This window comes from Ctenopharyngodon idella, chromosome 10 (assembly GCF_019924925.1).
Source record: "Ctenopharyngodon idella isolate HZGC_01 chromosome 10, HZGC01, whole genome shotgun sequence".
Lineage (NCBI taxonomy): Eukaryota > Metazoa > Chordata > Actinopteri > Cypriniformes > Xenocyprididae > Ctenopharyngodon > Ctenopharyngodon idella.
This window is the reverse complement of record NC_067229.1, coordinates 10,707,478-10,721,474: the sequence shown is the minus strand read 5'-3', so window position 1 is coordinate 10,721,474 and position 13,997 is coordinate 10,707,478. Positions and strand designations below refer to the sequence as shown.

The following is a 13,997-nucleotide window of genomic DNA, read 5'->3' as shown; positions in this document are numbered from 1 at the left end:
GTTTCTTCAGAAGCCACAGCGTTACAGGAATCGAGATCCAGAAGCAACTGGCTCAGAACTGTGAGTCAATAAGACAAGCACCGGTCAGCAAAAGCAAGCGAAGCCTTTGGGGAATTCTTCGCAAACAAGAAAGAAAGTCTTTCGACTTCAATTTAAACCATAAATGAACAAACCCGGAGCAGTGTTTCTCAATATCATGACAATCAAGCACCTTCTATTGTAAATGAATAAGTTTTTGATGCTGATGCGTGTTGTTGTGTGAGAATTTATTTATTTTAAGCATGAATTTCAGATTTCATGTTCAGATGTTCAGATAGATGTTATTCATGACCTTACGATGAAAATAAAAGTTTTTGAAAATACAAATGGTTTCAAAAGCATCAGTCTTCTGACATACAGTGACCCCAAAAATCCTATAAAACCAATTAAAATATAAAATATCAATCCAACTGACATTTGTTTTTTAAGAAATATAATACAAACACACATTTTTAGCAAAACACTTAATGGAAATATATTTTAATTATATTGTACAAAATTACGACAAACTTCAAACTTTTGAATTTAGCTGGTAAAATCATTGCAGCAAAAAACAAATCAAAACAAAGAAAAAGGCAAAAAAGCGCTTAAACATGAAGTTCTGAGAAAATAAATATATAGCATAATTTGATATTTTGTGTCTAATGCAATATAAATTTATAAGTTATACATACATGTGTGACCTGATAGTCCAAATACTTTTTCCAGCCACTGCATTTAGAACATAAAAATAATATAGCCTATAAATATACAATATATTATATATATACAGTTGAGCTCAAAGGTTTACATACCCCTTGCAGAATCTGCAAAAATGTTAATCATTTTAACAAAATAAGGATCATTAAAATTGCATGTTATTTTTTATTTAGTTCTGTCCTGAATAAGCTATTTCACATAACAGATGTTTACATAAAGTCCACAAGACAAAATAATAGCTGAATTTATAAAAATGACGCAGTTCAAAAGTTCACATACACTTGATTCTTGTCATTACCTGGATGATCCACGACTGTTTGTTTGTTTTGTGATGGTTGTTCCTGAGTTCCTTGTTTGTTCTGAGCAGTTCAACTGAGCTCTGTTCTTCAGAAAAATCCTCCATGTCCAGCACATTCTTAGGTTTTCCAGCATCTTCTGCATATTTAAACCCTTTCCAACAAAGACATTCATCTTTTCACACTGAGGACAACTGAGGGACTGACAACTATTACAAAAGCTGCAAACTTTCACTGATGCTCCAAAAGGAAACACGATGCATTAAGATGAAGAACAGAGCTCAGTTGAACTGCTCAGAACAAACAAGGGACTCATGAACAACCATCACAAAACAAAAAAACAGTCGTGAATCATCCAGGTAACCACACACAATATTAAGAATCAAGGGTATGTAAACTTTTGAACTGCGTCATTTTTATAAATTCAGCTATTTTTTTGTCTTGTGGACTTTATGTAAACATCTGTTATGTGAAATAGTTTATTCAGGACAGAACTAAATAAAATATAACATGCAATTTTTATCATCCTTATTTAGTGGGTGGGATATATTAGGCAGCAAGTGAACATTTTTTCCTCAAAGTTGTTGTGTTAGAAGCAGGAAAAATAAGCAAGCATAAGGATTTGAGCAAGTTTGACAAGGGCCAAATTGCTACTAGCTACTTAGCTAGTGTACAAAAGTGGTCCAAGGAAGGAACAGTGGTGAACCGGCGACAGGGTCATGGGCGGCCAAGGCTCATTGGTGCACGTGGGGAGCGAAGGCTGACCCGTGTGGTCCGATCCAACAGACGAGCTACTGTAGATCAAATTGCTCAAGAAGTTAATGCTGGTTCTGATAGAAAGGTGTCAGAATACACAGTGCATCGCAGTTTGTTGTTTCAGCAGGATAATGCACCACAAAGCAAAAAATGGTTCAGGAATGGTTTGAGGAGCACAACAACGAGTTTGAGGTGTTGACTTGGCCTCCAAATTCCCCAGATCTCGATCTAATCGAGCATCTGTGGGATGTGCTGAACAAACACGTCCAATCCATGGAGGCCCCATCTCGCAACTTACAGGATCTGCTGCTAACATCTTGGTGCCAGATACCACAGAAAACCTTCAGGGGTCTAGTGGAGTCCATGCCTCGACAGGTCAGGGCTGTTTTGGCAGCAAAAGGGGGACCAACACAATATTAGGAAGGTGGTCATAATGTTCTGCCTGATCTGTGTGTGTGTGTGTGTGTGTGTATATATATATATATATATATATTATTGGTTTATAAGTTGCTTGCATTTTGACTGACTTCATAAATTTAATGATTCAAGTAGTCAGGAATAGTATTTTAGCATTTAGTTAAATACGATTGTTACTTTTATTTCTTATGCATCTGTTGTGATTATTTTAATTCCTTTTCTATGTAAAGCACTTTGAATTACCATTGTGTATGAAATGTGACATATAAATAAACTTGCCTTGCCTTACATGACAAGGCTACTGACGTAAATCTTTGGCAAAATCTGTGCGTAAGGAAGCCCCAGCACTCACAGCATGTGAAGAGTCTCTTTACTGAGGGCAGCATATGAGCTTAATGATGATCCACTTCAGGGTCTCTTCAGTGCTTGTGTTGTTATTGTCCCCTCCTCACCCTTGCTTTCTTTCCTTCTTTTTTATTTTGATGAGAGCTTCTTCCCTGCACTCATGTCTTAAATTAGAACTGGGCAATTTATCCTTTGATCTGCACTTCATGGACATGATGGACTTGTAAGAAATGCTCGGTTTGCGCATCAAAACATGCAAATCCTACATCTGCATTCTATTAGATTTTATTACAGCAAGAGTAGAGTAGACTGATCTGCAACAGTTTGGTTTTAAAAATTGAATACATAAATTGCATTGAAGCAAAGTTTACATTGCACTATTGCATGATAAAGTTGATTGTATTATAATTTATATTTTCTTTATCATAGTTTTGAATCTTTTCTATTATTGAGGAAAAAAAGCCAGTTTTGTGCGAGCAAAAATGTAGTAAAAAAAATATGGGGGAGAAAAAACCCTTAAAAATGACACATTTTTATTTCGCAAATTGTTTTTGGCACCTTACATTTGACCCCTTTGTCAACTGTGCTTCTTGTGTCATCACAGCTAGTATTTCATAACTGTTTTCACCTTTTACGGAAATCTATGCAATCTGTTTAGTCATAGATCTTCTATGGGTGTTTTCAAGTACTCTGAGCCAGATTCAGCTATACATAATGAGGACAAAAGAGCGAGAAAATAAGCCGTCTCTGAGTCACTCTCACTCTCATCTGTATCTCCAGATTTTTAAATTCATCTGTATCTCCGGCTTTTTAAATTCAGTCTGACAACATTTTTCTTGTAGATATATTTGTTATTTTTGCTGAACGATCCAGCGCCACCTAAAGGTCTGTTTAATACATTGTTTTTACTTTGAAATTTAAACACATCACATATGAACATAAAAACTTTCATTCAGGCCATCTTATGCATGCAATTAGTGCACTTTGTAAAACGTATAGTTTAAATGAAATGCTTGCACATGTTTCAGATAAATTATTTGCCCATTTTATAATTTTAAGAGCATTCCCGCCAAAAAAATCTTAACTATTAAAACAACTACTATAAAAATGTAATGAAATATTACCGATATATATGTGGTTTGCTAAAAAGAAAATGTTTTCAGAATGCATGGCATCTAATTTTGAATGGCTTTGAATAGAGAAAGATAATTTATGAAGATAATTTATGTAGTTACTGCATCTACCAGCAGGGGTATAAAATATTCAAATACATATAACCACACTGTCATCATTATTCAACATTCAGAAGTGAACAAAATTTAAAAATAGACTCACTTGACAACTTTTTATCTGGCTCTACCTTCTGGGTTGGGTTTTGGTTCCTACTAAGTTTTTATTAGACTCTGGGAGGTTTTCGTTCCTGCTTTTGCCACTTGTAAAGCTGCTTTGTGATACTGTGCATTGTTAAAAGTGCTGTGTAAAAGGTGCAGTTCAACTGAACCGAGTCATCTGAAGCTCACTTTATCTGAACCGAATCCAATCTTTATCAGGCCCATTCCAAAATCAGGCACACAAGGGCTGCATCCGAAACCGCATACTCTCTCGAGTAGGTAGTTATTTTGAATAGGTAATTACTTCGTGACCGTTAAAAAAGAATGAATGTGAGTAGTATGAATGCAATCCAGACATACTACGTTCGCCATGTTGTCATTATCACGTGACCAGGGTTTGAAATTAACACCCGCCATTTGTTTGAATAAGAAATGAATATATGAAATCCAAATTTTATATATATATATATATATATATATATATATATATATATATATATACACACACAAGCTGTGATGTAGTTAATCTGGTTTATCTGGTTTATTTATTTTTTTATTTTTAGCTGGTAGAAGTTCTGAATGGCCAGTAAATTAAAAATTTAGTAGCCAAATTGGCCGGAGAGTGAAAAAGTTCATTTCAAACCCTGCACGTGACCTACCACATCAGTTGTTTCGCTTCAATGCCATTCACAAATCCTCTCCTGTGGCCTCATGGGATAGTAAAGTGTCCATTGTATGCAAACTTAAAATCTCGCCGGAAGTAGTAGGTCATCCGGGTACTTTTTGCCCACTCTTTTATGTGACTTGCTTCTTTTGTCACCTACTGCATAGTAAGGAAGTATGCGATTTCGGATGCAGCCTATGGCGCTGTCCCAAATGGCACATTTCATATGCACTTACAGTCTTGTGGACTTACAATGGTGATAGTGAAGTCCACAAGACCATAGGTTGTCCCATTTGTCATTTTAGGTTTCAGAAGGGTGCTCGCAAGCGCCTCCTTTTGCGGTCGATATGCGCCCTCGATGCACACTTTTGCTGAGACCGCACTGGTGCGAGTTCTGCAGCAAACTTCTTCACGACAGCCAAAGCGGCATTATGTCACAAAAGTGCGGACTTGTAGGAAGACCGTGAGTGTTTAGATTGCCATTTGGGCCTATGTCTCAAGTCATGTTTGAGGTTGCTTATTATGTATAAAGGAACAACAGCATCCTCTAGTGACTGAAAGATGACAGAGTATGATGACAGCTCTATCACTGGTATCTTGCAAAGTGTTTGTCTCCAAGTACTTTCCAACTTCATTGTTGCAAAAAGTTTGTAACTGGTGTGCTTTAAGTTGCTTAGTTTCATGTTCTGTAGAAAACACAAATAAAAAATATCAACCTTTTTAAAATATTTGTCCAATTTATAAAAATGCTCAGTATAATGAAAAAAAAAAAATGCTTAGATTCATGTTTGACACAAATTTAGCTCAGTGCATGAGCAAAGTGCAAATAAGCATATCATCCCATGCCATGACAGTAAGAGGTACTAGTCTAGAAAAAACTGGTTCCTTATTTTCAAATTTCCTTATTTGAAAGTACAGTGAACAGATGTGCACAAAATGCACTCAGCTTTTCCGCTGCCAACCTCAGATGGTAGATATGCTGTGGCAATGTCTGAGAGAGCGACAGAGAGAGTAAGTGAGATAACTGCGTGTGTGCTAATGCACTAGAAGAAAACTACAGGAACTAACATTTGTAGGAGGGTGAAGCACATTGACGGACGGTCACACTGTCACACGCTAATCTACAATGGATCAAGCAACAGTCTACACTCTCATGGGAGCATCAGGAGGGGCATCGCCACCTGCACTGCCCATCAAACAGCGCAGGTAAGAAATGCTAGTGCTATGACTTGACACATGCAAGCTGTGATACAGGAAACCTCATACCACGAAAGTTACTTGTTGCTCAGTATAATAAAATACAAATGAAGGAGGTCTAGCGCAGTAACTCTTTCTGTTGTTTCTGTATCTCTGTATGCTCACATGTGCACATGGTTAGGAGCACGTCTTCTTCGAGCTCCATCCATGATCTAGATCTGAAGGTGGAAGATCTACTTTTGTCAGGACCACAGACCCCTGTGTCTCCATTTGCTGAAGTGTTCACTCCTACCTACTGCAATGCAGCCCACTGTCCAATACATCGTCGCTACGGTGAGCACTTATAATGTCTGGCATTGTCTGGAAAAATGGGTGGGTTTGTAAAGTTTAAAACAAAAAGGTAAGTTTTGCAGCAAGTGATAAGGATCTTAGTAAAATGAGAACTGGATTCTGTAACGTTTCACATGCATAGCCTTCCTTTTTTCTGGTTGTTTTTTAACACTTTATATCTTGAGGGAAGTAACACCTGAAACCAATACAGTAAGCCACCAGACAGACAACTAAACCACGCAGAGTCTGTGTCTCACAGTACTGTGGGAACTGAGACAGTTTCCATAGAATTTCATTTCACTGTTCCATAACGCATGACACATCTACCACATCTGAGTATGCATGTGTATGTTAAGTTTGTGTACTCTATTGCTAGAAGTAATTTTTACCTTGTTGTGTTGCTCAGAAAATCACCAGACAAGATTCTTCTCAGATCAAAATCCTCCTCCAGTACCCAAAAAGAGTCTGAAGAGAACCCTATCCCTCCCAGTGGAGGCTCTGGACCCATCTTGCCCAGAACATACAGGAGCCTACAACTATGAAAATCCATTATACATGATAGCACCTTTCCAGAGCACACTTACACTACAAGAGGAAGAGGTACAAGATGAGCTACATCAAGGTCCATCCTTGCACAAGGTGAACTTTGATACACCAGATGAGCAACTTCAAAGAGTCTTCGCAAGCTTCCAGAGCCATGAGCAAGTTTCCATGGGTATTCAAGAGTGTTATCTTCAGTTTCTGAGTAGCACGTTGCAAAACATTGAATCGAGCATCTTCCCTAATGAACAGGAAATGGAGATGGCAAAGACATCTCAGCCTAATGACTTTATATTGTGTGAGCAGCAGTGGCCTGAGAGGGATGCTTTCTACTTGGTGCGCTGTTCAAAGGTTCCTGGGAGACTGTTTTCAGCAAAGGTAAGAGCATCAACACTGCAATTACAAAATGAGAACATCAGTCTAAAATAGGTGTAGAAGGAACCTAGTTAGTTACTGTAGCAATCCGCAATTGTTTGTGTATTTTGTTCACAAGGGTTTTCAATCCAAAGCTGTAAGTAGGCCATTAATGCTTCCCAGGCCGAGCCCCTGAACCACAAGCAGAATGCGCACCCTTATAAGGCAACTCTAGCTTGCAGTTCAAAACCCTCAAACCACACTTCCTTCATCATGCCAGGTGTTGAGCAACAGCATCAACAGTTTGACATGTGCTATGTAGATTTAAGTATTTATTCACAATGCAACAGTTTTTGGGTAAAGGACTAAGAGAACTTAAAGAATCCTACATGTTGCATGTAACTTAAATGAATAAAACAAAATGTAGTGAAGATGACTCCTAAATGTTTCATCAGGTTCACAGAGACGATCCGGTATCAGATATATCCATGCCACATCCTAACATTGAGCAAAGAGTGGTCCATTTCCCACAATGCACAGCTACGGATCAAACTTCCACCTCACAGCATGCTCAGACAACTTCAGAGCCTTCACATGGGGACACCACTGAAGTATGCCAACAGCAAACAGTAGCTGATCTTCTGGAGAAAGGTTTTAGTGTGACTGTGGTAAGAGACTTTCCATTGGGAACACTAGAGGACTTTGTTGAGGAAGGACACTCTTTGCACTCTACCCTTCCTGAGGTTTATGAGAGGAGGCTTTGTCTTCTTGCCCTCCAGTTGGTACAAGGACTACAGCAGCTGGGACATTTTAAAGTAAGGGAACTGAAACCACAGAGTGTGACTTTAGTGTGGCCGCCTATCACGAGTAAGGTGGCTGACACTAGGGAATACCCTAGTGAAATGAAAAAGGTAAGGGATGTGGACACTTCTGAAGGTACACCCGGGATCACAGTGTCCAAAGAGCAAATACACAACAAGGGGACGAAAAGTGAGATTTGTCAAACCTTATGGGAAAAATGGGGCACCCCTCGTGTGGTCTTGAAAAGCCATTTTGAGGACGAAGTTTTTCAAGAAGCAGCATCCCAAGAGTTCCAGTTGGGGACTTTGCTGATGTACTGCCTACATCTCACTGAAGATTGCTCATCTGTGTGGAAGTTGCCACAAGACACTCCATATACTCCAGGTTTGCTGTGGCTGGTCACCCAACTTACATCTGAGAAACCTGGACTACTATTGGCCGATGTGGCAGGTGTCCTCAAGGCCTTGCTTTGGGGTCCACGACAGGGACTTTTTCAGCAGAACCAGCTGGAGAGCTCTGTGTTTTCTAATTGGCTGCTACTTAAGCGATCTCTTTTAGTCCTCAAGCTTGCAGAGAAAGGACTCTTTCAGGATCAATATGGCTTGGACTGGGAAGACTATCTCTGCCTGCAATACCTATCCCTTACTGACCCCAAGACTATGCGTAGCATAACTGAACGCATGGGCCTTCATGACTTTATTAGACCAGCTTAACATAAAAATACAAATGTTAACATTTGTTAGTTGGTGAGCCTTAGATATAGCTGTAGATTAATGTAGCTATATACCCTAAATTAAGTTTTTAAATCCTAAAAACAGATCACCTTGTAGCATATTTGTAATTCATATTCATGTACTGCTGTATACTTCCTATCATAAAACCTCAAAGAAAAACAAAACATGTAGAAAAAAAATAGCTATCTTGGCCATGAATTGTTCTCATCTTTTAAATTGGGGCCACATTTGATTATTTAGTTTCCTTCTTTTAGGTAAATCTATGAGACACATTAACTAAAATGAGGGAACAAATTCTTAATTTGTAGCCACAATATTTTTTCCCCCTCACATGTCATATCACTTTGTAGATATGCGTTACTTTTTTCCTGTTTCTTTTTGCTATAAAGTTAAAATGCAAAACACTTGATACATATTAAACTATTTTATCATATTCACAGGTGTCAGATTATTCCAATGTACAGTAAAGGCTTCAATATATATGATGTATTATTACAAAATCAGCTTATTGTTGGAAGTTGACCTTGTGGAGTTTACTTATTAACAACACCTGGAAAAATGAGCATTACGAAACAGCAGGGGTTAAAAGGACAATAAAGTGTTCTGAAAAACCCAGTAAGACATGGTCTAATAATTTACATTATGCACATGGAAACGAAAAGAGGTAGCAAAACCAAGTGAGTGGTGTAGGGTGAGCATTTTTTATTTTGCACACTGTAGCAAACATGCATACAGATCCTATTGAGGCCATAACTAAAAACTCAAATTCATGCACACATCAAGAAAGAAAACACAACAACTTGAAGCCAACGGTAAAAAGAAAATCAACATATCAGCAAAGAAAACCATGAATCTACATACATTGTTGCATGAGAGATCTTATCCATAAATATTATGCTCTAAAAATGATCATGTGTGGGAATGGGTAAAGGGGAATCAGCAAAGAATCCAATTACACTGGAAGTGAAGCCCAGTGGTAATGGCTTAAAAACTAATGGTCACTGTAGAAATTTGGTTTACACTAGTGCAAATACGACTGAAAATACAGCACAACCCTTACAGGAACTACAACGTAGTAATTAACAGGTGGAGGAGAGAGAGAAAAAAAAAAAAAAACAATTTGACACATTCATACTATGTTTATTTTAATGGTGACCATGTTGGGTGAGATACAGCATAGTTATTAGAAGCAAAATGTGATTGATAAGCATTATTCGTCACTATCGGTGTCTCTTTCGATGCTGTAAGCCATGAAGAAAGCGTCGGGGCGGGTTGGGACGAGGGGATGACCCGGTCTCACAATCTCAAAGCCCATGAAACTGAATGTCCGCAGCAGCGATGCTGGAGATGGTAGCAGAAAGGAGGTTAAAAATAGGCTGAACTAACTCTGAACAAAAGGCATGAAGGAAGAGAAAAACCATAAGCCTTACCTCTGTCATCTCGACTCTTATGGAAGCAGATGAAAACGTGGTCAACCTGTAACTTCTCCTCTGCAAACTCCAGCAAGAGTGAAAAACTGTTGCAAAAGAATTAAACAACCAGTTTGAGCAAAAAAATAACCAACTTTCACTAGGGAGAACAGAAAAACCACAAGATAACGTTAATTAGACTAACCTATCTTTGCTCCCTTCCGGGAGAACACCAGTGGGGATTTCGATGTAAAGGTTTGCCCCCTTCAGTGCCCCCCTCCAAACTACGTGCTTGCTCACAGAGCAGCGGCGCTCAAAAAGCAAAAAACGTACACGGCTGTTCAACGTAGGGGCTTCCTCAAGAACCAGTAACTGAGCATCCTACAAAGAGGACACAAATACAGTTATATGCACGTATGCACTCATGGACAATGACTGCTGTACAGTCATTTAACAAGTTGTAGCAATGGATGACATTCAAATCATTAACATGACAAATCAGGTGAGGTGGAATGTCCAACCTCACTTCCCACAGGTGATGAGAATAACACGTAGATAAGATATGATGACCCTTGCACAGTGAGATAACTAATAGCATACATCATGCACACACTATCTTTAAGCAGAATACATTCTAAAAACTTAAGGCCCATTCACACCAAGAATGACAACTATGAAGATAACTATTTGTATTCACACCAGCAGACAAAATCCAAACACACGCTGCAGTTGTCATTCGCTAATTTAATTACAAAGCAGAATGGATTCTGATTGGTTGTCATTGTTTCTTTTACTGCTCATCAGCTGGGAAAAAAAAAAAAAAAAAATGGTTCCGAAAGTGATTCCAACGATATCATTTCTCTGTGCCATTAACATTATAAGTGGGGTGTGCTATTCTTTTATATTGAGAACTATATCTTCGTTATTATAGCTGTCATTTGGTGTGAATGGGCCTTTAGAATGTATAGAATTAGAAGATTTAATGAGAATACTCAACAGAAGGGAAAAAAAAAAAAAAAAAAAAAAGGTTGAAAAATTAAAACAAACAAAAAAGGTTATTTGATTTATTCACTTAATTCCTGTATTCGTAATATTTATTCATTTTAAAATTTTATTTTATTCACAAAAATTCACTTTCATGTGATGTGACTCACCGAATAGAATAGCTTAGCTGAAAGACTGTGATCCCGCTGATCATTCCCTCGCCCACCTGGGATCTTCAGGGGTGGGAGAGGGACATCAGGAACACCACAGAGGCCCCGGACACGGGTTACTGCAGCGATGGGAACTGGAACCAGTAAACAACAACATACTTGTTAATACTCAGACAGCATGCCATCAGCATACAACATTGCCCATTTTGCCTGTGGGTATAAATTATAATGAACGACAGACTCTGTAATTTCCAGTAGCTCAACTGGTAGAGTATGACACCAACGCTAAAGGTTCCATACCCTGGGAATGGTAACGCATTGATAAAAGTGTTTTTGTTTTTTGTCTTTGGTGTTGACTATATAATTGCAGAGAGACAATAGCTGTCCAGTTGAGGAAGAGAAGCATGCTGCCTTTAATCCTTTTACTTCCGTTAAAATGTCACAAAATAAAACCTGCTTAACAACTTTCTGCGAAGACAAGCGCTTTTTTCTCCAATCACAAATAGCATTATACATTTCATTGAATATATTACGGTTGTATTCTTTTTAGTCTTAAGGCACATTCACACCAAGACACTAACTATAAATATAACTATATTAGCATACACATCAGACGATTTATAATAAAAAAAAAAAAAAAAAAGGTTCTGAAAGTGATTCCAACAATATTGTTCCTCTTCAATAGAGTCAACAGAAATCAATAGAGTTCTCTTTTATATACTATTTTTAGAACTATATCTTTATCATTATTGTCCTTATAGTCAAATATTTTATTCTATCTATCTATATATATATCTCTATCTATATCTATCTATATCTAAAAAAAAATGTTTTAAAAGGTTTAACATTACTCTAATAGTGCATAGAAATAAAACACTAACATCTTAATCTAAAAAAAATAAATAAAAATAAATAAAACACCACGTATATTTTGGGGTCCTTGGCATCAAAAAGTTTGAAAAACCCTGGTCTAAGCATCATCATGGCTGAGGGTTTGAAATATAAGTGAACTAAATTATAACTTTATAAAATAATACAGCTCAGGCCAAAATGTGTGAATGCAAATCTTTAACGGCCTGACCAAAAATGGATGGATGCATTTGTGCAAATCAAAGCAATCTTATTTCACTTCAGTGCCACATGTGGCAAAGCAATGTGAGGGCAGCAAGAACTTTAGTGTGTCCCAATGAAGACGGCCTAATCCCTGAAGCCAGACTACCTTACAGGACCGGGCTCTCCATTCACATGGAACGTAGAGAGCCTGTTAGAGATGCTAGGTCATGTGGGAAGGGATAAGCGGTGGTTACACAACAGCTTGTAGCAGGTGAATGAACACCAACATTTAGACTGAGTAAAAGGGGTTACTGAAAGACCAGGAAACCTTTGAAGAAAGCTTTCGTGGGGATAGACAAAAATACAGGAAGCCAAAACATCCGCCCATATTTTTAAGCCTGGATTTGTGATGCGTCACTGCATTAAAGACAAATGGATAATATGGTGGGCAAATTCTCACCATAAAGGATAAAGGAAGTAGTAACTTGTTACAAAAACCCTATATGCTCCTATGCAAGTTCAGACATGCCTAGATCTCAAAAATCACAAAGCAGATTTTCAGAAACACTAAGCCACATTTCCCCAGTGATAGCTGCTATTATTTGAGGATAATGTAATAGGATCATATAAAACTAAACAAGAAAAGATTTATCTCATATTAAACTTAGTGAACGTTAGGATTCATTGGACACTTTTAAAATCAAATTATCTTTCAATAATACATTAAAAGTAAACTTAATTGTGTAATTAATCTTCTGAACTATTTAATGCTTTAAAAAAAAACATGGTACTCCATACAGTCCAACAACGACGCATGATAGAGGAACAAACAAGGGGAGATGGGCGAGGCGACGTTTAGCGCCTAGCACACTACAATTCGCTTCAAAACGGGTTAAAAGGACATTTTGTGTAATGTTTCTCGTTTAAATGAAAACTAAAACTCTTACTCAATATATTATTCATATAACAACCTTTTAGCAGTGACACAAGTGCTGACTGTTTTCGCTTTGCCAGTTAGCATTTTAACGTTAGCCACCTCGTGAACACCTACCCGTCAATCACTTGTTGAGCTGTGCGACAGCTTAATAAACGCGATAAACTGGTGTAAGTCTATAAAATGAAATCATATAATAAATAACAACATGTTATGAAGTTATATATTGAGGTTTAATTGACCCATGATTGACTCAAAAACCAAACTGAGACAACATTTACATCTAAAGCCATTTAAACAAACGTTGGCAATAATGACAGTTTAAATGGATGATTTGGAAGTTTCTCGAATGGCCAACGAAGACGACAAAAACCTGTTACCTGGCAACGGGCCTGTCAATCATTCTAGTCCGTGACTGACAACACGATCCCATCTGAATTGAGAGGCTCTCACGTGATTTTTAACATACAATTCTTTCAGAAATAACTTTATTAAAAGAGTTTTGACAGGTGGATAGAATTAAGTCTCATTCTACAAGCAAAAACAAGAAGGGGTACATACATTACATTGTCTTTCGTCATACAATTTAAAGCTCGCTAGGCTCTACTGCTAAAACAAGGCCGCGAGTGAGCGATCTACATAAAAGTTCCACATTACCTTTCATTCTCGGGTTTATTACGAGTCATTTCGATCACTGGCATCTTGGATATATTACTCTCTTTTTCTCTGACAAAACAGTGGCTATTCAGGATCGTCTGGAGGTTGGATTTAACCATCCGGCCAACGTCAAGGCCCAATTCTTCTTTGCCCGTGCTCCGACTGAATGTGATAATGGTTGTAGGCCCGGAGTAATTATACTCGGAACACGAAAGGCGTGGCTTCCGCGTTACGTCATGCGTTTTAACAAACAAATATGCTCTGACTGGAAATAAACAAATTAAAAT

At 37.8% G+C, this 13,997-nt stretch overlaps 2 protein-coding genes across 2 annotated transcripts; one reads left to right on the top strand and one right to left on the bottom strand.

The window, feature by feature from the left end:
• The first annotated feature begins 4,456 nt into the window (after positions 1-4,456).
• peak3 (PEAK family member 3) lies at positions 4,457-9,622 on the top strand. Its single transcript, XM_051907191.1, has 4 exons — positions 4,457-5,753; positions 5,926-6,077; positions 6,481-6,992; positions 7,424-9,622. The coding sequence occupies exons 1-4, from the start codon at positions 5,674-5,676 to the stop codon at positions 8,480-8,482; spliced, it is 1,803 nt and encodes a 600-aa protein (XP_051763151.1). The 5' UTR covers positions 4,457-5,673; the 3' UTR covers positions 8,483-9,622.
• Positions 9,186-13,899, bottom strand: oaz1a (ornithine decarboxylase antizyme 1a). The gene is given in 6 exon segments (XM_051907194.1): positions 9,186-9,844; positions 9,934-10,019; positions 10,118-10,293; positions 11,067-11,153; positions 11,155-11,200; positions 13,711-13,899. Coding segments are annotated over 6 exon segments (645 nt in total). The 5' UTR covers positions 13,830-13,899; the 3' UTR covers positions 9,186-9,713.
• Positions 13,900-13,997: the final 98 nt, after the last annotated feature.

Excerpts from the sequence above, each read along its gene's own strand:
- peak3 (XM_051907191.1), top strand. The coding sequence starts at position 5,674 with ATGGATCAAGCAACAGTCTACACTCTCATGGGAGCATCAGGAGGGGCA. Across the intron at positions 5,754-5,925 it reads CTGCCCATCAAACAGCGCAG|GAGCACGTCTTCTTCGAGCT; the intron begins GTAAGAAATGCT and ends GCACATGGTTAG. Across the intron at positions 6,993-7,423 it reads GGAGACTGTTTTCAGCAAAG|GTTCACAGAGACGATCCGGT; the intron begins GTAAGAGCATCA and ends ATGTTTCATCAG.